General features: G+C 47.5%; 1 protein-coding gene across 30 annotated transcripts in view; it reads left to right on the top strand.

The window, feature by feature from the left end:
- Positions 1-27,412, top strand: part of MTMR3 (myotubularin related protein 3) — a 203,298-nt gene that overhangs the window by 135,236 nt on the left and 40,650 nt on the right. For 27 of the 30 annotated variants that reach the window (XR_010592866.1, XM_065568426.1, XM_005278810.4 and 24 more), the window contains 2 exons: positions 19,434-19,530; positions 21,954-22,067. Coding sequence is in view for 29 of the 30 variants with exons in the window: in XM_065568426.1 (XP_065424498.1) it covers positions 19,434-19,530; positions 21,954-22,067 (211 nt within the window). In the remaining variant the exon portion in view is untranslated. The remainder of the gene's footprint in view (positions 1-19,433; positions 19,531-21,953; positions 22,068-27,412) is intronic. The other 3 variants (XM_065568446.1, XM_065568439.1, XM_065568440.1) reach the window with 1 other exon arrangement.

Below are 27,412 nucleotides of genomic sequence, written 5' to 3'. Positions count from 1 at the left end.
ATATTAGTCTCCGGGCCCTAGTAATGGAGTCGGCAGTGGCCCCGCACTGGCACGCCAACCCAACTCGGTGCCGGGCATGTCGTTGGTGCGGAGCGACGCCCCATCAACCAGTCGGCACTGCTCCCCCACTAAGAAGCAAGGGAAGACTCAGCGGCGCCGAAAGAAGGACAGGGGTGAGGCCACAACCGAGTTGGGCAGCCCATGATCCCCCTCGGGACCCAGACCTCCGACTCGTGCTGAGCGGAGTAGTCTGGTCCTGTCCACGTGTGCCTCTCCTGCGGTGAGAATACCGTAGACGCCGGAGGCAGCACAGGCAGCGCGTGACATCCTTGCCCTTCTGGTGCCAGGCGCGCCGCCCGAGACAGGCCCTTACTCCCGAGGGAAGCCGCCGCTGGGAGCTCATCAACCCTCCCTGGTCCGGCATAGCCCCCGTTCCGAGGCTGAGGTGCCTACCCGTTCTGCGAGGCCATCTCGTAGCCCATGTCAGACTTCCACTCCATTGGCCGATTTGCCTGAGAGGGAGTCTCGAGTGTCCTCCACTACGCAGAGGGGTTGCAGGCACCGAGACAAGAGGTGTAAACGCGCCTCTTCCTACCGGAGTTATAGGAGCAGGTCTCGCTGCCATCGGCACCGATGCTCAGATTCGAGTGTTTGCTCCGATAGGCGTAGTTCACGAAGCACCCCTCGGCCGTCACTGGCACTGAGGCGTCGTAGCCATGGTCGCCGGGGGGAATCTGGAAGCGGTACCTCTGACGGGCACAGGCCTTCTTCGTCGAGATCTAAATCTCGAGGCTGGCACTGACACGGCCGTGGACGCTCCCGTCACTCTTACAGTACCGTGCACTCTTCAGCGACTTCGGCTTCGGCACCCAGCCGCCCATCCCCAGGCCGCGCCCGTCCCACTCGATCAAGCGGCTCCGCTAGGTCCCCAAGTGGGTCACTGGCAAGGGGCACCCTGGCAAGGGCAGTGGTGTCAGTGGGCACCTTGGCCCCAACTACCAGCACCGACAAGACCCCGTTTGGTGGCCGGGGAATAGCAGGTACATTTGACGTCCCCGCCTCGGCACCGGGAAAAATCAATGGGCACCGAGACAGCGGCACCGCACCCGAGCTCGGACTTGGGGGTTGAACCACCGGTACCGCTCGATGCCCTGGGGGCAGATCCGGTCCCATCACTGACACCGGAGGAATCCATTGCGGTGCCACCACCCGCCTTGCAGAAAGATTTTAAGGCTCACCAGGAGCTCCTTAGGCGGGTCGCCTCGAATCTCCAGCTCCAGGCTGAGGAAATGGAGGAGCCGTCGGACACTTTGTTCAACGTCTTGTCCTCCTCGGCACCGGACCATGTGGCCCTAGCTCTCCACCAGGGGGTGACCAATATCTCGACTTCGCTTTGGCAAACCCCGGCGTCCTTGGCACCTATTTCTAAAAAGGCGGAGAGAAAGTACTTTGTGCCAGCAAAGGGGTATGAATATTTGTACTCTCAACTGGCACCCAACTCTCTGGTGGTGGAGTCTGTAAACCACCAAGAGAGGCATGGCCAACCCACCCCCACCCCCAAGGATAAAGGCGCCAGGAGATTGGATACTTTCGGCAGGAAGGTTTATTCATCGGCAAGCTTCCAGCTCAGGGTGGCAAATCACCACGCCCTCCTGAGCCGGTATGATTTTAACTTGTGGGGGTCTCTGCCAAAATTCAAAACTCTTCTTCAGGAAAAGGACAAGAAGGAGTTCAGAGCTTTGGTCGACGAAGGCGCTGCAGCGGCGAAAGTGGCCCTCCAAGCGGCTTTGGACACAGCAGATCCAGCAGCGCGTTCGATGGCCTTGGCTGTTGCCATGCGCAGGGCGTTGTGGCTCTCGCTGTCAGGACTGTCCGCGGAGTCCCAGTCCCTCATGCAGGACTTGCCTTTCGACGGGAAAGCCCTGTTTGAGGATCAGACCGAGACCCGTGTGTACGGGATGAAGGATTCCCACACCACCCTGCAAACTCTGGGCCTATATGTTCCACCAGCTAAGGACAAACCCAGGCCACAGACCTCGGTTCCTCCGGCTAGAGGCAGATATGAGCCCCCGCCTAAGAGGCCGAGGGAGCAGAGACTCAGGTCCTAGTGTCAGTCCTGCCCGGCCCAGCGACCTGGGCCCGCCCAGGGGAAGAGGCGCTTTTGACACTTTGAGGGGGGCCACCAGGCCTGTTGTCAGGGAAACCCCCAGTTAATAAAGTTTGTGTTCTGCAACCGTTTATCTGCCTTCCGAGTGCAATGGTCCCGTATAACGTCGGACCAGTGGGTCCTCAGCACCATTTCCAAGGGCTACATGTTGCAGTTCGCTTCGTCCCCCCTCCCCAACGCCCACCCCCGGGGACCCGGAGCACGTCCTCCTCCTAGACCAGGAAGTGACATGCCTCCTCATCCTAGGTGCGGTGGAGAAGGTACCTCAGGAATTTGGTTTTTACTCCCGGTATTTCCTGATCCCGAAGGCAAAAGGTGGGCTCAGGCCTATCCTCGACCTGCAGAACCTCAACCAGTTTATGGTCCATTACAAGTTCCGTATGCTTTCCCTGGTCACTATTATTCCATCCCTAGACCCGGGGGATTGGTTCGCAGCCCGGGACCTCCAGGTTGCGTATTTCCACATACATATTTTCGAAGGTCACGGGAGCTTCCTCCACTTCCCGGTGGGGTGGGACCACTACCAGTTTACGGTCCTTTCTTTTGCCCTCTCCATGGCCCCCAGGGTTTTTACCAAATGCATGGCGGTAGTGGCAGCCCACCTCAGGAGTAACGGGCTGCAAATTTTCCCCTACCTGGACGACTGGCTGCTCAAGGGCAAGTCTCGGTCCCAGGTGCAGGCCCAGCTGAAATTCTTACTGGCTACATGCGAGAGTCTAGGCCTAGTGGTAAATGAGGACAAGTCCACGCTAGTTCCGGTTCAGCACATACACTTCATAGGAGCGCTGTTAGACTTGGTGGTGGCCACGGCCTCTCTCCCCCGGGACAGGTTCGAGACGCTCAAAAGTCTCATAGCCTCAGTCACGTCCTTCCCCGTGACGACGGCAAAGGGGTGCCTTCAAATCTTAGTCCACATGGCAGCATGCACCTACGTGGTGTGACATGCCAGGCTCAGAATGAGGCCACTCCAACTCTGGCTGGCCTCCCAATATTCCCAGGCCAGGGACGGCCTGGACAAGGTTGTCACGTTACCTCCCAATGTAGTGGCCGACCTGCAATGGTGGTCCCTCCTGACCAACATGTTACAAGGGATCCTCTTCCGAGAGACCCCTCCCTCACTAGATCTGGTGTCGGACGCCTCGGACCTGGGGTGGGGAGCCCATGCGGGGAGCTTCCAAACCCAGGGCAGATGGTCGACCTTGGAATTGTCCCTGCACATAAACGTCAGGGAGCTCAGGGCGGTGCGCCTGGCGTGCTTAGCCTTCAGCCTACACCTGCGGGGGGAAGATGGTCAGAGTTCTCACAGACAATATGGCCGCGATGTATTACATCAACAGGCAAGGGGGCACGCGCTCCTCAGCCTTGTGCCAGAAAGCCTTGGACCTATGGGAATTCTGCATAGCCCATGATATCTCTCTCAGAGCTTTTCACCTACCCGGCACGCGCAATACGTGAGCTGATTGCCTCAGCAGGGTTTTCTCCCATCAGTACGAGTGGTCACTCCACTGGGAGGTCGCCCGGCAACTCTTCTAAGAGTGGGGAGCTCCCCAGGTAGATCTCTTTGCTACCGCCCAGAATCGTCTCTGCCCTCAGTTTTGCTCCAGGCCAGGGGCAGAAAGGGCGGCGATCTCGGACGCATTCCTCCTCCGGTGGTTAGGCCAACTGTTCTGTGCCTTTCCACTGTTTCCACTGATAGGCAAGGTCCTGCAGAAAGTAAAGGCAGACAGGTCGAGGGTTATTCTCATAGCCCCGGATTAGGCCCGCCAGCATTGATACGGGACCCTTCTGCAACTGTTAGTGGCCCACCCGCGGAGGCTGCAGCTCCGCCTGGATCTCCTCTCCCAGGAGAGGGGATGCCTTCTCCATCCCAACCTGGCCCCTCTTCACTTGACAGCGTGGTTGCTCCATGGTTGAACGAGGAGGAGGGAAGGTGTTAGGAGGATGTCAGAAGAATTCTGCTGGAGAGCAGAAAGCCGTCTACATGACGGACCTACTTAACCAAATGGTTTAGGTTTTCTAGGTGGGCGGGAGAGCGGGGCGCCTCCCCGTCTTACGCACCCCTCCAGCTTATTCTAGATTACCTCCTGTCCCTTAGGACCCAGGGTCTAGCTCCGGCCTCCGTCAGTGTACATTTAGTGGCCATTTCAGCCTTTCACCCTCTGGTGCAGGGTCACTCGATTTTTTCCCCATGAGATGACTTCCCGCTTTTTAAGGGGACTAGACCGTACGTTTCCGTATGCCAGGGCCCCGGTACCGCAATGGGATCTGAATCTAGTGCTATCCCTCCTCACAGGCCCTCCCTTTGAGCCCTTGACCACGTGTTCCTGGTCCCACCTGTCCTAGAAAGTGGCATTCTTGGTGGCTATCACCTCAGCCCGTCGGGTCTCGGAGCTTAGAGCCTTGACCTCGGAACCCCCGTATATGGTCTTCCATAGGGATAAGGTCCAGCTTCGCCCACACCCTACGTTTCTCCCCAAGGTCGTCTCCGCCTTCCATATGGATCAGGACATTTTCCTGCCAGTACTCTGTCCTAAGCCCCATTCCTCCAACGAGGAACATCGCCTACACACGCTAGACATACGTAGGGCGCTGGCCTTTTACCTGGACCACACCAAGCCGTTCAGGAAATCCTTGCACTAGTGGCCCCTGCCTTGGCCCTTTTACCCCGTCCACCCCTCTGCCCCAGGCCAGCTCGGGGGGGAGGGAGGGTGCAGACAGGAGTAAGGGGAGGGCTTGACCCTGAAAAGTTTGTGGGCCACTGGACTAGACAAACCCCAGTAACTACCCACCAGGGTCAAAAACTATTTGGGCTGGTGGAAAGACCCAGCAAAGGGATTCCCTTCTCGCAAAACCCTGCATTGTTGCTTTCCACCCCCGATGCATTGCTCCGAGGGTGAGTGCACATCTAAACGACCTCATGACACAAGGCAAGTGGTCACCCACAGAGATATCTCTTTACATCAACCTCCTCGAGCTAAGGGGAGGGTCAGGAATGTCTGTGCCCACTTCCTCCTGCTGATCAAAGGATTGCACACGAGTCCTAACAGACAATGTAGCCTGTATATACGACATAAATTGACACAGAGGAGCCAGGTTGCCCTTCCTCTGCATGGAGGCAGTGAGACTATGGAACTGGTGTATTGCCCACGACCTTACCTCCCAGGCACACAAAACTCGATAGCAGACAGTCTCAGTTGCAGTTTCCCACACAACCACAAGTGGGAGCTAGACCCAGTAATACTTCACCATCTGTTCAGGCGATGGGGGATGCCAACCACAGATCTGTTTGCCACTTACCTGAGCAAGAAATGTCCACACTACAACTCCACAGCAAGGATAGGACAACACTCCCTGGGCGATACTCTCCTCCTGCCCTGGGATGGGGATCTTCTCTATGACTTTCCTCTCTTTACCCTACTGTTGAAAGTCCTGCTGAAAATAAACAGAGACGGAGAACACGTCATATTGATTGCTCCCACTTGGCGGAGACGGACCTGGTACTCTTACCTGTCACAGCTCGCCATATGCCCGCCAGTCCCTCTCCCAGTCACTCCATACCTCCTCTCGCAGAACAACAGACATACCCTACATTCCAACCTGGGTCTTCTTATCCTCAAGGCATGGCTGCTTCTTGGTTCCAACCGAAAAAGCTCCTGTTTGAAGGAGGTACAAGAGATATTATTACACACTAGAAAGTTCTTGATACAACGTACTTACCTGCAAAAATGGTCCAGGTTTTGGATTTGGTATACTTCCCACAAATCTCTGTGACATCTGTGACTCTTTCACATATGCACTGACCCTAAAGAATCATAGAATATTAGGTTGGAAGAGATCTCAAGAGATCGTCTACTCCAATTACCTGCTCAAAGCAGGACCAACACCAACTAAATCATCCCAGCCAGGGCTTTGTCAATCCTGACATTAAAAACCTCTAAGGAAGGGGATTCCGCCACCTCCCTAGGTAACCCATTCCAGTGTTTCACCACCCTCCTAGTGAAATAGTGTTTCCTAATATCCAACCTAGACCTCCCCCACTGCAACTAGAGACCATTGCTGCTGCTTCTGTCATTTACCAGCACTGAGAACAGCCTAGCTCCATCCTCTTTGGAATCCCCCTTCAGGTAGTTGAAGGCTGCTATCAAATCCACCCTCACTCTTCTCTTCTGCAGACTAAATAAGCCCAGTTCCCTCAGCCTCTCCTCGTAAGTCATGTGTCCCAGCCCCCTAATCATTCTCGTTGCCCTCCGCTGGACTCTCCAATTTGTCCACATCCCTTCTGTAGTGGGGGGACCAAAACTGGATGCAGTACTCCAGGTGAGGCCTCACCAGTGCCGAAGGGTATGTCTATACTCCGGGATTAATCCAAATTTATATAATTCGAATTTTGGAAACCGATTGTATAAAGTCGAATGTATGTGGCCACACTAAGCACATTAATTCGGCGGTGTGCGTCCATGTACTGGGGCTAGCGTTGATTTCCGGAGCGTTGCACTGTGGGTAGCTATCCCATAGCTATCCCATACTTCCCGCAGTCTCCTCCACCCATTGGAATTCTGGGTTGAGATCCCAATGCCTGATGGGGCCAAAAACATTGTCGCGGGTGGTTCTGGCTACATCCTCCCCCTTCTCCAGGGAAGCAACGGCAGACAACCGTTTCGCGCCTTTTTCCTGGGTGAACAGTGCAGACGCCATACCATGGCAAGCATGGAGCCCGCTCAGCTCAAGACAGCAGTCATGAACGTTGTAAACACCTCACACGTTATCGTGCAGTTTATGCTGAACCGGAACCTGGAAAACCAGGCGGCGAGGAGTAGGCTACAGCAGCGCGGCAGCAACAGTGATGAGGACATGGACATGGAATTCTATCAAACCGCGGGACCCGGTGCTTTGGAGATCATGCTGTTAATGGGGCAGGTTATAGCCGTGGAACACCGATTCTGGGCCCGGGAAACAAGCACAGACTGGTGGGACCGCATAGTGTTGCAGGTGTGGGACGATTACCAGTGGCTGCGAAACTTTCGCATGCGTAAGGGCACTTTCATGGAACTTTGTGACTTGCTTTCCCCTGCCTTGAAGCGCCAGAATACCAAGATGAGAGCAGCCCTTACAGTTGAGAAGCGAGTGGCGATAGCCCTGTGGAAGCTTGCAATGCCAGACAGCTACCAGTCAGTCGGGAATCAATTTGGAGTGGGCAAATTTACTGTGGGGGCTGCTGTGATGCAAGTAGCTAAAGCAATCACTGAGCTGCTGTTACAAAAGGTAGTGACTCTGGGAAATGTGCAGTTCATAGTGGATGGCTTTGCTGCAATGGGATTCCCTAACTGTGGTGGGGCGATAGATGGAGCCCATATCCCTGTCTTGGCACCGGAGCACCCGGGTACCCAGTACATAAACCGCAAGGGGTATTTTTCAATGGTGCTGCAAGCACTTGTGGATCACAAGGGACGTTTCACCAACATCAATGTGGGCTGGCCGGGAAGGGTTCGTGACGCTCGCATCTTCAGGAACACTAATCTGTTTAAACGGCTGCAGCAAGGGACTTACTTCCCAGACCAGAACATAACCATTGGGGATGTTGAAATGCCTATAGTTATCCTTGGGGACCCAGCCTACCCCTTAATGCCATGGCTCATGAAGCCATACACAGGCAGCCTGGACAGGAGTCAGGAGCTGTTCAACTACAGGCTGAGCAAGTGCAGAATGGTGGTAGAATGTGCATTTGGCTGTTTAAAAGGTCGCTGGCGATCGTTACTGACTCGCTTAGACCTCAGCCAAACCAATATCCCCATTGTTATTGCTGCTTGCTGTGTGCTCCACAATCTCTGTGAGAATAAGGGGGAGACCTTTATGGCGGGGTGGGAGGCTGAGGCAAATCGCCTGGCTGCTGATTATGCGCAGCCAGACACCAGGGCGATTAGAAGATCACACGCTGCACATCAGTAAAGCTTTGAAAACCAGTTTCATGACTGGCCAGGCTATGGTGTGAAAGCTCTGTTTGTTGAAAACCCGCCCCCTTGATTGACTCATTCCCTGTAAGCAAACCACCCTCCCCCCTTAAATCACAGCTTGCTTTTAAAGGAAATAAAGTCACTATAGTGTAAAAATCATGTATTCTTTATTAATTGATTATAAACGTAGGGAGAGAACCGCCAAGGTAACCTGGGTGAGGTTTGGGAGGAGGATAGGAGGGAAGTAAAAGGCCACTGAAAAAATTCAATATAATGACAGCCTTTTGGTTGGGCTGTCCACTGGGGTGGAGTGGGAGGGTGCACGGAGCCTCCGCCCTCCCCCCTCCACCACCCCCCGTGTTCTTACACGTCTGGGTGAGGAGGCTATGGAACATGGTGAGGGGGGAGGGAGGTTATACAGCGGCTGCAGCGGCATCTGTTATCCTGCTGCCATTCCTGAAGCTCCACCAGACGCCGGAGCATGTCCGTTTGATCACGCAGCAGCCCCAGCATTGCAGCCTGCCACCTCTCATCTCGAGCGTCTCTCATGACCTCACGTTCACTGGCATCTTTCCTGTATTTAGATACCGTGTCCTTCCACTCATTCAAATGAGCTCTTTCATTGCGGATGCATTCCATTATTTCCAAGAACATCTCGTCTCATGTCCTCTTTCTCCGCCGCCTTATCTGAGATAGCCTTCGGGACGGAGGAGGGAGGCTTGAAAAATTTGCAGCTGCTGGAGGGATGAAAAAAAGGAGAGACGTTTTTAAAATGATACATTTTACAGAACAATGCTTATACTCTTTCATGGTGAACAACACTATTCACATTACATAGCACATGTGATTTCAGTACAAGGTCGCATTTTCCATCTTAATATTGAGTGCCTGTGGCTTTGGCGTTAGAGATCACAGACGCAGGTCCGGGCAACAGAATTCAGCTTGCATGCGGCCATGGTAAGCCATTGTCTTTCGGCTTCTGTGCCCTCCTTTCCCACATACCAAGCAAAGCCCGTTGACTGCTGCGGTTTTCCTGTTAACCTTCAGCAGCAGAAAACAAACCAACCCCCCATCCCCCAATCCAATTCTCTGGGATGATTGCTTTATCCCTCCCCCCACCGCGTGGCTGGTATCAGGGAAGATCCCTGCAGAAACCAAACTAACCCCCCGCCTCCCCTCCCGCCATGAATTATCTGGGATGATCGCTGTACCCCTCCCCCCACCGCATGGCTGGTATCAGGGAAGATCCCTGCTAGCCAAAGGTGAAAAGCTCAGCGCCAATTCTCGCCCCCCCCCCCCCCCCCCGCGCTTGGCTAGCTGCAGGGAAGGATTTCTTTTCAGCCACAGGCAAACAGCCCAGTAGGAACGGCCACCTCTGTCCCCTTAATTAAATGCCCATATTTCAACCAGGTTACCATGAGCGATATCACTCTCCTGAGGATTACACAGCGAGATAAAGAACGGATGTTGCTTGAATGCCAGCAAACACCAGAACCATACGCTGACAGGCTTTGCCATGCAATGATACCAGATTACTTGGTACTAGCATGGCGTGGTCAAGTGTCTTACCATGGAGGACGGAATAAGGCTGCACTGCCCAGAAACCTTCTGCAAAGGCTTTTGGAGTACCTCCAGGAGAGCTTCATGGAGATGTCCCTGGAGGATTTCCGCTCCATCCCCAGACACATTAACAGACTTTTCCAGTAGCTGTACTGGCCGCGAATGCATCCCAAGTCCTCAGGGCAAATTAATCATTAAAAAACGCTTGCTTTTAAACCATGTTTTATACTTTAAAAGGTAAACTCAGCTGAGGTCCCTTCCATGGGGTCATGGTCTTGGGTACTGGCTTGAGAGGGTACTTCAGTCAGGCTGAGAAAAAGATCCTGGCTGTTGGGGAGAACGGAGTGCTGTGTGCTCTCCGCAAGCTCGTCCTCCTCCTACTCCTCTTCCACGTCTGCAGAATCCTCAGGTGTGGCTGAGATTACCCCTGCCTCGGAATCCACGGTCAGAGGTGGGGTAGTGGTGGCGGCCCCCCCTAGAATTGCATGCAGCTCAGCGTAGAAGTGGCTCTGACCTAGAGCAGCCATTTGCCTCCTTTGTTTTCTGATAGGCTTGTCTGAGCTCCTTGACTTTCACGCGGCACTACTCTGAGTCCATCATGCCCTTGGAGATTTTTTCAAAAGCTTTGGCATTTCGTCTTTTCGAACGAAGTTCTGCTAGCACTGAATATCCTCTCCCCGTATAGCGATCAGATCCAGTACCTCCCGTATGGTCCGTGCTGGTGCTCTTTTTTGATTATCGGCCTGCATGGTTATCTGTGCTGATGAGCTCTCTGTGGTCACCTATGCTCTCCTGTGCTGGGCAAACAGGAAATGAAATTTAAATGTTCGCGGGGCTTTTCCTGTCTACCTGGCCAGTGCATCCGAGTTCAGATTGCTGTCCAGAGCGGTCACAATGTTGCACTGTGGGATAGCTCCCAGAGGCCAATGCCATCAAATTGCGGCCACACTAACCCTAATTCGAAATGACAATATCGATTTTGGCGCTACTCCGCTCGTCGGGGAGGAGTACAGAAATCAATTTTAAGAGCCCTTTATTTCGAAATAAATGGCTTCGTTGTGTGGACGTGTGCAGGGTTAATTCGATTTAACGCCGCTAAATTCGAATTAAACTCATAGTGTAGACCAGGCTGAATAGAGGGGAATAATCACTTCCCTCGATCTGCTGGCAATGCTGTTAGCCTTCTTGGCAACAAGGGCACATTGCTGACTCATATCCAGCTTCTCAACCACTGTAATCCCTAGGTCCTTTTCTGCAGAACTGCCTCTTAGCCAGTCGGTCCCCAGACTGTAGCAGTGCATGGGATTTGTCCTTCCTAAGTGCAGGACTCTGCACTTGTCCTTGTTGAACCTTATTAGATTTCTTTTGGTCCAATCCTCCAATTTGTCTAGGTCACTCTGGACCTTATCCCTACCCTCCAGCATAGCTACCTCTCCCCCCAGCTTAGCGTCATCTGCGAACTTGCTGAGGGTGCAATTAATCCCATCATCCAGATCATTAATAAAGATGTTGAACAAAACCAGCCCCAGGACTGACCCCTGGGACACTCTGCTTGATACCGGCTGCCAACTAGACATCGAGCCGTTGATCACTATCCATTGAGCCCAACAATCTAGCCAGCTTTCTATCCACCTTATAGCCCACTTATCCAATCCATACTTTTTTAACTTGCTGGCAAGAACACTGTGGGAGATCGTATCAAAAGCTTTGCTAAAGTCAAGATATATCACATCCACCACTTTCCCCATATCCACAGAGCCAGTTGTCTCATCATAGAAGGCAGTCAGGTTGGTCAGGCATGACTTGCCCTTGGTGAATCTATGTTGACTGTTTCTGATCATCTTCCTCTCCTCCAAGTGCTTCAAAATGGATTCCTTGAGGACCTGCGCCATGATTTTGCCGGGGACTGAAATGAGGCTGACCAGTCTGTAGTTCCCCGGGTTCTCTTTCTTCCCTTTTGTAAATATGGGCACTATATTTGCCTTTTTCAAATCGGCCGGGACTGTCAGAGTCCACCTGACAGCTATAACATCCTTCCACCAATAAAAGGTTCCTCAAGGGTATAGTAAACCTCTTCCCGCAACCTCGACTTTCTGCTCCCACGTGGGACCTAAACCTGGTATTCAAAGCACTGATTAGGCCTCCCTTCGAACCCATGGTCACCTGTTCAGTTACATACCTCTAAGTGAAAAGAGCCTTCCTGGTAGTGATTACCTTGGCTAGGAGAATAGGAGAAATATCGGTTCAGATGACACGTCCCATCTACATGGTATTCTTTTGGGACAAGGTTATGCTCAGACCACACCCGAAATTCACTCCCAAGATAACCTCCCTATTTCACATGAATCATTTGATTCACCTTTCAACTTTTACCCCAAGCCTCACCGAGACAACAGGGGGGCTATACTCCATGCTCTAGATGTCAGGCGAGCCCTAGCCTTCTACCTGGACATGATGAAGGTTTTCAGGAAGTCCCCATGACTTTTCTTCTCCATTGTGGAAAGATCCAAGGGCTCAGCAATATCAGCCCAAAGACTGTCCAAGTGTCTCGAACTGCATCAGATAATGTTATCAAGTTGACAGTATAATCCCTCGAGATACTCTTTGTACACACTCCACAAGGTCGATGTCCTCATCCGTTGCTTTGTTCAAAAATGTCCCTATCTGAGAGATCGGTAGAGTGGTGACATGGTCGTCAGTCCACACCTTCGGAGAACACTATGTGATCACTGCAGACTTCGCCTCTGATACCATCTTCAGCTCCACAGTGTTGTCATCTGTAACTGACCCAAATCCAAAGTCCTAGTCCTCCAGTGGGGTTACAGCTCAGGAGTCACCTACAGTGGAGCATTCATAGGGACACTACTCAAAGAAAAAGTTACTCAGCTTGTGTAGTTATGATTGTCCTTCGAGATGTGTGTCCCTATGGGTGCTCCATAACCTCCCCTCCTCCCCTCATCGTCAGAGTTCTTGTGTATGACCCCGCAGTAGAGAAGGAACTGAGGGGGTTAGCATGCACGTCCTGACTAGCCTCATGGTGGGGCATGAGAGGAGGCTGTGCATGTGGAGGCCTAACAGACACTGCTACCGAAGTTCTCTGATCAGCAGCATAGGGATGCAAGCACACCTACAGTGTAGCACCCATAGGGGGACACATCTCGAAGAACCATCGTTACTGCACAAGGTAACTTCTTATTCTGCTAAATATTCTTTATCCAGGGTCGTGATCTTTTCTGACCAATACTTGGAAACTGAAAATAATAGAAAGTAATAGAAATGAAGACACAAAAGTAGTAGTATTTATAGAATTATAAAATCATAGGACTGGAAGGGACTTGGAGAGGTCTTCTAGTCCAGACCCCTGCACTCAAGGCAGGACTAAATATTATCTAGACCATCCCTGACAGGTGTTAGTCTATCCTGCTTTTAAAAATTTCAAATGATGGAGATTCTACAACCTCCTTAGGCTATTTATTCCAGTGCGCTAAAGTCCAACATAAACCACCCTTGCTGCAATTTAAGCCTATTGCTTCTTGTCCTAGCTGCAGAGGTTAAGAAGAACAATTTTTCTCCCTCCTCCTTGTAACAACCTTTTATGTACTTGAAAACTGTTATCACGTCCTCTCTCAGTCTTCTCTTCTCCAGACTAAACAAACCCATTTTTTTCTATCTTCCTTCATAGATCATGTTTTCTAGATCTTTAATCATTTTTGTTGCTCTTTTGTGGACTTTCTCCAATTTGTCCACATCTTTTCTGAAATGTGGCATCCAGAACTGGACACAGTATTTCAGTTGAGGCCTAATTAGTGTGGAGTAGAGCAGAATTATTACTTCTTGTGTCTTGCTTATAACACTCCTGCTAATACATCCCAGAATGATAAGAACATAAGAACGGCCATACTGGGTCAGAGCAAAGATCCATCCAGCCCAGTATCCTGTCTACTGACAGTGGCCAATGCCAGGTGCCCCAGAGGGAGTGAACCTAACAGGTAATGATGTTTGCTTTTTTTACAACAGTGTTACACTGTTAACTCATATTTATCTTGTGATCCACTATGACCCCCAGATCCCTTTTCACAATGCTCCTTCCTAGGCAGTCATTTCTCATTTTATATATGTGCAACTGATTGTTCCTTCTTAACTGGAGTACTTTGCATTTGTCCTTATTGAATTTTATCCTATTTACTTCAGACCATTTCACCAGTTTGTCCATATCATTTCAAATTTTAATCCTATCCTCCAAAGCACTTGCAACCCCTCCCAGCTTGGTATTATCTGCAGACTTTATAAGTGTATTCCCTATTCTCTATGCCATTATCTAAATCATGGATGAAGATATTAACCAGAACTGGACCCAGAACTGATCCCTGTTGGATCCCATTTGATATGCCCTTCCAGCTTGACTGTGAATCACTGATGATTTCTATCTGGGAATGGTTTTCCAACCAGTTATGCACCCACCGTATAGTAGCTTCATCTAGGTTGCATTTCTCTAGTTTGTTTATTAGAAGGTCATGTGAGACAGTATCACAAGGCTTACTGAAGCCAAGATATACCACATCTACTGCTTCCCCCTATCCACAAGGCTTGTTACCCTGTCAAAAAAAGCTATTAGGTTGGTTTGACATGATTTGTTTTTGACAAATTCATGCTGACTGTTACCTATCACCTTATTATCTTCGAGGTATCTGCAAATTGATTGCTTAATTATTTGCTCCATGATCTTTCCGGGTATTGAAGTTCCCTAGTAGTTCTGTTCCCCGAGCAAGCATGGGTGCAGTCTACCATTAATTTAGAGTATACCACAGCATTTACTCCTTGATTAACTTTTACTGGTCAAAACTACTTCTCCGAAAGTGTAACCTATCCATTGGAAATCACTGGATCCTATTAATTTTCTCATTTTATCCTTTGTGACAATTTCCCCTTCCCCTGGGTTTCACTTATTACTGGTGATGGTTGTTTTTGTACTTTAAGAGTTGAATTATAGCTAGAGTAGATTAGTGGTAGACACCCACTAAGTTAAGGGTATAATGAAGGAAATTGCTTCACTACTTTATATTTTATTTCTTTTTATGGAGGTGCCCCAAGGTTTGGCATAATTGGTGTAAGAATGCTAAATTGCACTGAAATGTATCTAAATACCAGAAAACCGAAATAAAAGAAATAATAGAAAGTAGAATTCTGAAACCTATTTAATGCATGGAGTATTAGAATAGATTATGGCTCAAGATCAACTATAAAAATCTGGTGTGCCCTTGTTGCCAAGAAGGCTAACGGCATTTTGGGTTGTATAAGTAGGGGCATTGCCAGCAGATCGAGGGACGTGATCATTCCCCTCTGTTCAACATTGGTGAGGCCTCACCTGGAGTACTGTGTCCAGTTTTGGGCCCCACACTACAAGAAGGATGTGGAAAAATTGGAAAGAGTCCAGCGGAGAGCAACAAAAATGATTAGGGGGCTGAAGCACAAGAGTTATGAGGAGAGGCTGAGGGAACTGGGATTGTTTAGTCTGCAGAAGAGAAGAATGAGGGGGGATTTGATAGCTGCTTTCAATTACCTGAAGGGGGGTTCCAAAGAGGATGGATCTAGACTGTTCTCAGTGGTACCAGATGACAGAACAAGGAGTAATGGTCCCAAGTTGCAGTGGGGGAGATTTAGGTTGGATATTAGGAAAAACTTTTTCACTAGGAGGGTGGTGAAGCACTGGAATGGGTTACCTAGGGAGATGGTGGAATTTCCTTCCTTTGAGGTTTTTAAGGTCAGGCTTGACAAAGCCCTGGCTGGGATGATTTAGTTGGGATTAGGTCCTGCTTTGAGCAGGGGGTTGGACTAGATGACTTCCTGAGGTCCCTTCCAACCCTGATATTCTATGATTCTATGAAGGGTGTAGACCCATGAAATACTTGTCTTAATTTTCCCAGTCACAGGAAATATAGTCTCAGTTGAGAACTAGGCATCTCAGAAAGAGTATCCTCCCATTCAGAATAGAGGGAGTCCCCTGGCTTGGAGCTGCATCTGTGCAGAGGAAATCACCGGATACCGTCTGACTAAAAACTAATTCTATTGCATTATAAGGAAAAATTAGTGTCTCCATGTATAGTAGTAGATACAAAATCTGCACTTCTCCACTGTCTGGGATGCTCCATTAGTTACTAAGAGGTTGTCTTCTTCTCACTCCATATCTCACACAGGTAGGAAAACAATTGTAGTCTCACTAAGAAAAGTATCTACGCTAGCAGGAAAGGTTTTGACACTGTACAAACTGATGCAATAGAAGAAAGTTGTTCTTTCCCAGAAGGATCTTAAGTTTTTAAGCTAGATGGCTTCAGTCATATTTTCTATTGGCAACAGCTTGGCTATATATTCTCCACAGGTAACAATGTTTTATTTAAGTGGTGACTGAAATATTGCTCACTATGTGAAGCGTCACCAGATCTTCCTTAACTGATGAAGTCTGTAGTTATGATGAGTAGCTCGTATGAAACATAAAAGCATATTGCAACCAGGAAACAATTATATGGAAATGTTTGGATTTGAAAGCTGTCAGGCTGGCAATACATAAGAACATAAGAATGGCCATACTGGTTCAGATCAATGGTCCATCTAGCCCAGTATCCTGTCTTCCAACAGTGGCCAATACCAAGTGCTTCAGAAGGAGTGAACAGAACAGGTAATCATCAAGTGATCCATCCCCTGTCACCCATTCCCAGCTTCTGGCAAACCGAGGCTAAGGACAATTCAGAGCATGGCTTTACATCCCTGCCTATCCTGGTTAATTGCCATTGATGGACCTATCCTCCATGAACTTACCTAGTTCATTTTTGAACCCTGTTATGGTCTTGGCCTTCACAACATCCTCTGGCAAAGAGTTCCAGAAGTTGACTGTGCGTTGTGTGAAGAAATACTTCCTTTTGTTCGTTTTAACCTGCTGCTTATTAATTTCATTTGGTGACCCCCCTAGTTCTTGTGTTACGAGAGAGAGTAAATAACACTTCCTTATTTACTTTCTCCACACCAGTCACCATTTTCAAGACCTCTATCATATCCTCCCTTAGTCGTCTCTTTTCCAAACTGAAAAGTTCCAGTCTTATTAGTCTCTCCTCATATGGTAGCCATTCCATACCCCTAATCATTTTTGTTGGCCTTTTCTGTACCTTTTCCAATTCAAATATATCTTTTTTGAGATGGGGCGTGCAGTATTCAAGATGTGGACGTAGCATGGGTTTATATAGAGGCAATATGATATTTTCTGTCTTCGTTATCTATCCTTTTCTTAATGATTCCCAACACTCCGTTAGCTTTTTTGACTGCCTGTGAGTGGATGTTTTCAGAGAACTATCCACAGTGACTCCCAAGATCTCTTTCTTGAATGGTAACAGCTAATTTAGACCCCATCATTTTATATGTATCGTTGGGATTATGTTTTCCTATGTGCATTACTTTGCATTTATCAACATTGAATGTCAATTGCCATTTTGTTGCCCAGTCACCCAGTTTAGTGAGATCCTTTTGTAGCTTTTCACAGTCTGCTTGGGACTTAACTATCTTGTGTAGTTTTATATCATCTGCAAATTTTGCCACCTCACTGTTTACTCCTTTTTCCAGATCATTTATGAATATGTTGAACAGTTCTGGTCCCAGTATAGACCCCTGGGGGACACCACTATTTACCTCTCTCCATTCTGAAAAGGGTCTATTTATTCCTACCCTTTGTTTCCTATCGTATAACCAGTTACTGATCCATCAGAGGACCTTCCCTCTTATCCCCAGGACAGCTTACTTTGCTTACGAGCGTTTGGTGAGGGACCTTGTTAAAGACTTTCTGAAAATCTAAGTACACTATATGCACTGGATCCCCCTTGTCCACATTCATGTTGACCCCCTCGAAGAATTCTAGTACATTGGTGAGGCATGATTTCCCTTTACAAAAAACATGTTGATTCTTCCCCAACAAATCATGTTCATCTATGTGTCTGATAATTCTTTTTTTTTTTTTTTAACCAGTTTGAAGTCAGGCTTACCGGCCTGTAATTGCCGGGATCACCTCAGGAGCCCTTTTTAAAAATTGGCGTCACGTTAGCTATCCTCCAGTCATCTGGTACAGAAGCTGATTTAAATGATAGGTTACAAACTACAGTTAGTAGTTCTGCAATTTCACATCTGAGTTCCTTCCGAACGCTTGGGTGAATACCATCTGGTCCTAGTGACTTATTACTGTTTAGTTTATCAATTTGTTCCAAAAGCTCCTTTAATGACACCTCATTAATTTGGGACAGTTCCTCAGATTTGTCACCTAAAAAGAATGGCTCAGGTTTGGGAATCTCCCTCACATACTCAGTCTTGAAGACTGATGCAAAGAATTCATTAAGTTTCTGTGAATGGCCATATCTTCCTTGAGTGCTCCTTTAGCATCCTTTCTGGCTCTCAGATTCACTTTTTTTATTGTCTTGAATTTTTTTCAACTGTATTGAGATACTTTTTCAAAAGGCACTGTACAAAAATAAATTGTAAACATTCCAGTTGCCATAATGTATTGATTTAGGAATTTGTATGGTCCTCGTTACAGTAATATCTAAGAATAATAGAATATCAGGGTTGGAAGGGACCTCAGGAGGTCATCTAGTCCAACCTCCTGCTCAAAGCATGACCAATCCTCAACTAAATCATCCCAGCCAGAATCTGACAATTGTTAATAAATTTTAACCTCAGAACACCACTGTGAGGAAGGGATGAGAAACTGAGGCTCAGGGTAAATTAAGTGACTTGTCCCAAGGTCATACAGGAATGGCTGAATTGGGAATTGAGCCAAGGTCTCTTGAGTTCCAGGTTAGTGCCCTACTGCCCTATCCATTAGACCAGGGGTTCTCAAACTTCATTGCACCGTGACCCCCTTCTGACAACAAAAATTACTACATGACCACAGGAGGGGGGACCGAAGCTTGAGCCCACCTGAGCCCCGCAGCCCTGGATGGGGGGCCAAAGCCCGAGTCCCACCACCCAAGGCGGACAGGCCAAAGCCGAAGCCCACGGGGCTTCAGCCCTGGGTGAGGGGCCTGTAACCCGAGTCCCGCCACCCAGGGCTGAAACCCCCGAGCTTTGGCTTCAGTCCCAGGTGGTGGAGCTTTGGCTTCGGCTTTGGGCCCCAGCAAGTCTAACGCCAGCCCTGGCAACCCCATTAAAACGGAGTCGCGATCCACTTTGAGCTCCCGACCCACAGTTTGAGAACTGCTGCATTAGACCATCTGTTCCTTCGATCTGGGAATCAGGCAGACCAGAGCTTAGTTTATTTCTCATTGATACAAAACTCTCCTGAGCTCAGGAAAGGAGACATTAATAGATCTTGTCCCTCTGTGGTAGATTGTATTCTGGACTTCATTAGAGCATACTCATCTAAATTATACTTGTTTTTCCTAATGTGTTTGAATCTGGTCTGCTATCTACACAGCAGTTTGGTGTTTCCTGTATGAATCTACAGGGACTTAGAATCGATACTGTTAAAAAAAAAATTAGTTATTCTTTACTGTGTGGCGAGTCAATTACTGAGTGTCATCAAGGGAAACAGTTGTACTCTTGCTTGATATCGATTTTTCAAAGTGGGGGTTAAAAATGTATACAGGTGTCCTGCTGCACAGTGCCTGTTACTTTCCTGTTTCCTGAATGAGTGCAGTGGTGTCTTTCTCAACCTGTTTTGGAAAGTAGGAACCTTTCCTTGTGTTTCTGATTTATTTCCTCTGTCTGCCTTTGGTATCCAGGGGAGCATGTAACTTCGAGGTTTAAAAATGAAGTTGAACGGATGGGTTTTGATATGAACAATGCCTGGAGGATATCCAATATCAATGAGAAATACAAGTAAGTTGTATGGATCTCTGTAGACTGTTGCTTCACAGCCAAGTGCCCTGTCAAAACACCAATCCTCATGTAGCAGATCACTGGAACTTTTTAAAATTGAGACGTTCTACAATGAAAGATAATCTGCAAAAAGGGAAGAATAAGCTTATGCCCTTTTTGCTGATTTATGTATTTATAAATAATGCCTTAAAGTGGGCTTTCAAGTATATATTTTTTTAATTAGAGATATCAGGTCTTGATTTTCTGTTCTTCTTGCTGGAAGACTCCTCGGAGGACAGGAGAACTAGAGGGACTGTAACATTACAGAAGAGTGAAACCTGACCAAATGAGAAGGGAATTGATTCTTATTCAAACTGTTTAAAATATTTTGCTTTTGTTAGCAACTATTTTCCTCCAACACCTAACAAAAATGGGGAAGAAAAACTCTTTGTGGAAGATTCAAAGACCCAGGCTTATGAACTGAGATCTGAGAAAGTTCCCACTCCAGTTCTCTAGTTTCACAGGAGTCTTCCAACAAAACTAGGGAGACTAGACTAGATATTCTTGACATGTGTAAGGTTTTTTTAAAAAGGAAAAGAGGCCTTTTTTATTTATACATAATAAAGAAGCACAATGGAGAAAAACCGTAATTTTTTCCCCTTTGGCATTTTTAGAGTCTGAGGAGTAAATTCAGGAAAGTCCTGTTCAGGAAAACACTTATGCATGTACTTAAGTGCTTTTCTGAATAGAGATAGACTTAGGCACATGCTTTATGTGTTGCCCTGAATTGGGGGGAAAATGCATAACTTTTTTTTGTAACTACTTCCACTTTTGTTACCCTTATTGGAAGAAAATATTTTCAATTCCCTGCAATTTATCTCAAGCTGTGGAAGACATTCTTTATGGGCTCACAATTTTTCTCCTAGAAATCTGCTTAAATTTGGGTGAGAAATGAAACACAATTTTTAAACATTAAGGTAAGGGTTCCCAAGTGATGGTCTGTGGACCACTAGTGTTGTCTGTGTAGAGCTGGCTGGCTTATCGTGCTGTTTCTCCTTGTCTCCTGCTGCTTCCATAGTTGTACAGGCTTTTTGTTACAGAGAAGAGTTAGGCAGCCTGAAAAGCAGCCTAAGACAAAGATGTTCCGTCATTCCAGAGTTCTGTTTGGTTAGAATTATAACCTTGCTGTTATGGTTCATTCTTGGAAGGTTCCTTTCAACCATTGGTCAGATTGGAGGGGGTAGGGAGAGGAGTGTTGGTATTCTCTTATACCAGGGGTAGGCAACCTATGGCACACTATGCCGAAGGCGGCATGCAAGCTGATTTTCAGTGGCACTCACACTGCCCAGGTCCTGGCCACTGGTCCGGGGGGGCTCTGCATTTTAATTTAATTTTAAATGAAGCTTCTTAAATATTTTAAAAACCTTGTTTACTTTTCATACAACAATAGTTTAGTTATATGTTATAGATTTATAGAAAGAGACCTTCTAAAAACATTAAAATGTATTACTGGCACGCGAAACCTTAAATTAGAGTGAATAAATGAAGACTCGGCACACCACTTCTGAAAGGTTGCCGACCCCTGCCTTATACTCACTGAGATTCAGTGAGAACCCACGCATAGTAGATTGAGCTGATCTTCAAAATATGAGTATCCTTTTTTTTGCTTGCAAGTTTGGGTTAGTGGCTAAGTAGTTACCAAAGTTGACATTTATATAAACATCAATTGGTCTAAGAATTAATATACTATAGCAATGAATGGGAACTGTTCACACCTCTCCAAGCTAAGCTTACAGACAATTTGTGTAATTTCAGCACACATCACTCTTTTCACTAAATTCTAGAGCACAAGATGGCAGCCCACAGGGAAAAGTACCATTTCGCCAGATCACCACACATCAGCACAATCCAGTTCCTACCTTCCAAAAGGGATTGATAGGTTGATTCATTGGTCCAGTTTTACACATATATCCTCTGCTGACCGACTCTGCGAGACTATAATGACTCCATTCCTAGCGGCTTTGTGATATGAGCTTATAGAAGAGAGTGGAATTACTAACTCTTTGGTATTGAAAGATGAGGAATTTCTCTTCTGTGTTTTGATGCGTTCCTGGCAGCTGGAGTTAAATAACCATTGGGTTAAAATTTTCCTAAGGAAACGCTGGGTCAGATCCTCAAATGGTGAAAGCAGCACTACTCCATTGATATCAGTGGAGCTATGCAGACTTACACCAACTAAGGTTCTGGTCCACTGTATTCTTTAATGTCTGATAAAGAGGATTGTAGCTGCATATATGATTGATCAAAAGCTCACAAAATAGTATGGGTTGCGAAATGAACAGCACTTAGTTTGCTTGTACTGCCTTTTATTTTATATTGTCAGTAGGTTATGTATCTGCTATTTGTCTGCTACATTTAACACTTCACTTCCTCTTTCCACTCAGGCTCTGTGGTAGCTACCCACAGGAGCTCATAGTTCCCGCCTGGATCACGGACAAGGAGCTGGAGAGTGTGGCAAGCTTTCGGTCCTGGAAGCGTATCCCGGCTGTGGTTTACAGGTGAGACTCTAGACCAGGAGCATCCACTGTCACCAAACTGAGGATTGGGGCTTTTCGGGAAATAAAACCGTAGCTTACTTGGAACTGGGAATCTCAGCTAGTAATGAAACATGCTCAGGGTGTTAATGTGCCAGGGCTCAAAATGAGTGCAAGTAACTACAATGAAGGTAATGAACATTTCAATAGATTCTGTAAATAGTAGGAAACACCAGAGTTACAGCAGTGCCTGGTGCCCCTAGTTTCTGAGTATGCATAATCAAAGGGGTGTTGTGTGCATACATGAGAAGCTTTGCTATATTTTGATTCCTTGTTACTCTGTAACTCTTCCAGCTATGAATTACTAATACCTTCACCTCTCAACTTTTGTTGTTGCAGAACTCTTACATCGGACTTCAGCGTGTAACTCACCTTGTCAGTTTTTGACACCCCCCCCTTTTGGTTTTTACACCCCCATACAATAATTGCGACACACAAGGGCTCTGGAAAGAGATTTAGTGCTTGTATTGACTGACATTTTAGGCTATTTGTCTCTGGTATATCTGTGATAACTTTGTAAATACTGTAAGTTTTTTCCTTGCCAGTCTTCCCAGGACTTTCAGTAGAGTCCTTATGCAGCATCTAATTTGAGCAGTTGATTGTGGCAAATTAGAGATTAATGTGATTAGATATGTTACAGTCTCCTAAATCTCTGTAATGCTTCCTGTGTGGGAGGTCTTTACAGTTCTACAATTACCTCCATGTTATACACTCCTGTGTATGTAACCCTTCCTGTTCGACTAGGGTCCCTATGGGCGTTCCACTGTAGGTGTGCTTGTGTTCCTGCATTGCGGATCAGAGAACTTTGGTAGCAGGGTCTATTATGCCCACGCGTGCGCTATCTCTCCTGGTGCACGAGGCTAGCCAGCATGTGTGGGCTAACTCCTTAGTTCCTTCTCAACTGCCCTGGCTAGAGATGGATCGATTAGCAGTCCATTTCCAACCATTACCTTCTTTTACATTTCTATAGCTAGTTAGTTTCCCCAGTCTTAGTTGTAGTTTTTCTCATTTTACTTTCTTCGCAAAGAAAACAAAAAGACTTTGTTTCCCCCCTTTTTCATCAGGGATTCTTCCACCAACGGGGTATGCCCTGTTCACCGGGCTTCAAGAAGTGCCTTTCCTCCAAAGAGGCTATCCCCGTAGCAGGCAAGCACTCCCGGTGCATACGCTGCCATGGGGAAGGACACATTCCACAGAAATATTGTCTCTGCCAGTAACTCAGGCCCAGGTCTTGCGAGGACAGGGAGTTGAGACAGAAGATCATCTTCATGGAGGCAGCCCTCCAACTGTTCCCGGACCCATGCCAAGAGTCACCTGGCAGATGTGAGTCTTCCCCACAGCCCTCAACATCCAAGGACTGTGGGTTGAAGAAATCAGTTGCTGACTCCTCTCGTAAGTCATTGAAAAAGAGAGTAGGAAGTCCCCAGAATGAGCCCCAAGTCAGCCTTAAATATTCTCTAGCACGTTCGGCACCATCAGTACAAGACAGTCCCAGCCTGTTATCATGGCTCACAAAAATCTGGAGTGCCAGGTGTCATTCATGTGCCTAAGACCTGATGGGTACAGGCATAGAGTCAACGGCACCCAAAGACTCACTCCACTAAGAAGACACTGCCAGTACACATGGTTCCATCAGCACTGTCATCGATGCCCCATCAGGCACTGGAGCAGTTGGTGTGGGCAAGATCACCAACCCCCTCAATACCACCAGTGGCACCGAATCGGTTGGTACTGCTGGAATTCTGGCTCTTGAGAGACCTCCATGTATCCGACGTACTGGAGTCTCCTCTTCTTGGGACCGGGACTTCGGCACCGAGTCATCTTCTGGCATGGGAAACTTCCCCGCAGCCCTGCCATGCTCCCCGAGCATACCCTCAGACAGCCCCACTGGGTCTTGGAAATTGTTTGCACTGGGTACTCCATCCATTTTACCGCCTTACTCCCTTCACAACACTCTTCCCTCTCCCTCTACAGTGACCCTTCTCACAAGAGTTTAGTATGACAAGAAATAGACAGAGCGATAAAACCAGTACCTCTACGAAGCAAAGGTTTTTACTCTTGCTATTTCCTAATACCCAAGAGGAAGGGAGGTTGGAGACCCATACTAGACCTCAGAGCACTCAAAAAATATGTCAAAGCTCAAAAAATTAAGATGGTCACTCTAGCAACGATTATTCCAGCCTGAAACAGGGAGACTGGTTTTTGGCCCTCAACCTTCAGGACGCTTACTTTTGATCTCAATCTTGCCCCACAGACGGTTCCTCAGACCTACCCTAGGACATGACCACTACCAGTACAGAGTACTCCCCTTCGGGCTGTCATTAGCTCTGAGAGTATTCTCCAAGGTTCTCTTAGTAGTGGCAGTACACTTACATTCCCCGGGGATCATGATTTACCCCTACCTGGATGATTGTCTCCTCAGAGGCCAGTCCTTCCAAGAGGCTCGCCTGATTCACCGGATCCACAGTAGACTTGGTAATGAAATTGGGCCTACCGATCAATTCCCAGAAATCAACCCTCACTCCAGTGCAGCTCCTGGAGTTCATAGGCACTGAGCTTGACTCATTACAGGCCAGAGCCCTCCTACTTCAGCACAGATTCCTCTCTTTGACCATACTCATAGAGACCGTTTAAAACAGCCCACAAATGTCAGCCAAACACTGCCGCAAACTTTTGAGGCATATGCCATGGGCACAGCAGAAGTACCGCATGCCAGGCTTCACATGCGATGACTTCACTTGTGGTTCAGCTCAGTCTACAGACCAAACAGAGACAGGCTAGACAAACCCCTGTCACTACCCACCAGAGTCAAAAACTCCTTGGAGTGGTGAAAAGACCCAAGAAATGTCTGAAAAGGGATTCCCTTTTTGCAAACCTCTCCGTCTCTGCTTCTTACCACCAACCCATCCCTCATAGGATCGGATGCACATCTAAATGACCTGACAACACAAGGCAAGTTGTCATCTACAGAGATATCCCTCCACATCAACTCCCTCGAACTCAGGAGGCCTGCACTCATTTCCTCCCACTGATCAAGGCATTAGACATGAGAATCCTAACAGACAACATCGCGTGTATGTACTACATAAATTGACAAGGAGGAGCTAGATCATTCTCCTTCTGTGCAGAAGCAATGAAACTGGTGCATCTCCCACGATGTCACACTATCAGCAGCTTACCTTCCAGACACTCAAAACTCAATAGCAGATAGTCTCAGTTGCAAATTCCTACACGGCCATGAGTGGGAGATAAACACAACGATACCTCATGACCTATTCAGGCAATCGGGAACACCAACCACAGACCTGTTTGCCACTTACCTGAACAAAAAATGTCCATGCTATTGCTCCAGAGCAGGGATGGGGCAATGCTCCCTGGGTGAGGCTCTCCATCTCCCCAGGGCAGGGACCTTTCTATGACTTTCTTCCATTCCCCTTACTGGCAAAGGTCTTACTAAAAACAAAAAGAGAAGGAGCACATATCATATTGATTGCTCCCACTTGGCTGAGACAGAACTGATACAATTACCTTTCACATCTTGCGACATGCCTGCCGATCTCTCTCCAATCCACTCCAGGCTGCCTCTTGCAAAACGAAGGATGCACCCTACATCCCACCTGGGAATTCTTTGCCTCAAGGCGTGACTCCATGGTTTAAACGTATATAGAGCTTCTGCTCGAAGGAGGTATTACTATGCAGTAAAAAGTCCTCAACACACCATACTTACCTACAAAAATGGTCCAGGTTTTGAAATTAGTGTACTTCCCATCAAATCTCCCCAACATCCATCACTCTTCCAAAGACCTAGGCTATGTACTGACTAAAACATTCAGGACTATCTCTCAGTTCCCTCAGGATCCACCTGGCAGCTATAGCAGCTTTTCACCACCAAGTAGAGGGATACTCAGTGCTACCAAACCCGACCACTAAACGATTCCTCAGGGGGTATAATAAACATTTCCCCACAATCCCAACATCTTACCCCCTTGTGGGACCTGAACCTGGTATTGAAACGCCTGATTAGATCTCCCTTCGAACCCATGGCCACCTGCTCTCTTACACACCTTTCAGTAAAGATGGCCTTCCAGATAGCAATCACCTCAGCCAGGACAATAGGAGAAATGGCAGCTCTGATGGCACATCCCCCCTACACAATATTTTTTCGGTACTCTTAGACCACATCCAAAATTCATCCCCGTTCCACATGAACCAATTGATTCATCTTCAATCTGCTGGCAGTGCCCTAATTATACAGCCCAAAATGCCATTAGCCTTGGCCACAAGGGCACACGGTTGACTCATATCCAGCTTCTTGTCCACTGTAACCCCTAGGTCCTTTTCTGCAGAACTGCTTCCTAGCCACTCGGTCACTAGCCTGTAGCAGTGCATGGGATTCTTCCATCTTAAGTGCAGGAATTGATTCCTTGCTCCATGATTTTTCCAGGGACTAAGGTGATGCTGACTGGCCTGTGGTTCCCCGGATCCTCCTCCTTCCCTTTTTTGAGCATTGAGCATTGACTGCAACACCTCTTCTTGGCAGCATCCACCTCAGACAGAGGCTTTTTTTTTTTTTTTTTAATGACAACTTAAATTCTGCAGAAAGTGATAGTGCCACCAGAGGAGTGATAGTGCTGTATACCAGAGTACAGGCTCTAGACTTCCCCAGATTCTAGCCTGGTCATTTGTGAATGAAATCGCCTCATGTACAGAGCAGTCCAAAGGAAGTATCATTCAGACTATTCAGAATATACAGGGGCAGATCCTCTGTTGGTGTAAACTGGCATAGCTCCATTGGTGTCAGTGGATTTTCACCAGTTGAGAGTCTTGCCCTCAGTCTAGAAACATAAGAGAATAGGAATACAAACACTCACAACTTCTACATACTTTAAACATTTTGTTTTAAATGATCCGTTGGTCTCTTCTTTACCAATGAATCCAGCTGTTCTCATCATGAAATTGCCTCTCTGCACAATTACTCACGGCATCTATTGTAGTAATTACAATTTTGCCTCATCTGTTTTTTTTCAAATACTCTGGGGCCTGCCTCTTAACACATTGAACCATCTTTCTAGTGTTGCTTAGCCTCCCAGTAGATGTCAAAAATCTCTTCCAAAAATCAGATGACAAAGGGATTAGAGAGATAATGAATACTGATAAATCCAGTAAATCTGTCCAGTCGTCCATTCAGCCTGAATAGAGGGAAACTAAACAGCTGCTTTTCATACAGACAGTTACATTTACAGATCAGCAAAGCGTACAGAGATCTTCATGTGCCCGATCTCTGAGTTTACCAGTCTTTACTTTTAAAA

The sequence above is a fragment of the Chrysemys picta genome, chromosome 15 (assembly GCF_011386835.1).
Source record: "Chrysemys picta bellii isolate R12L10 chromosome 15, ASM1138683v2, whole genome shotgun sequence".
Lineage (NCBI taxonomy): Eukaryota > Metazoa > Chordata > Testudines > Emydidae > Chrysemys > Chrysemys picta.
This window is presented reverse-complemented; position numbering and strand designations above follow the sequence as displayed.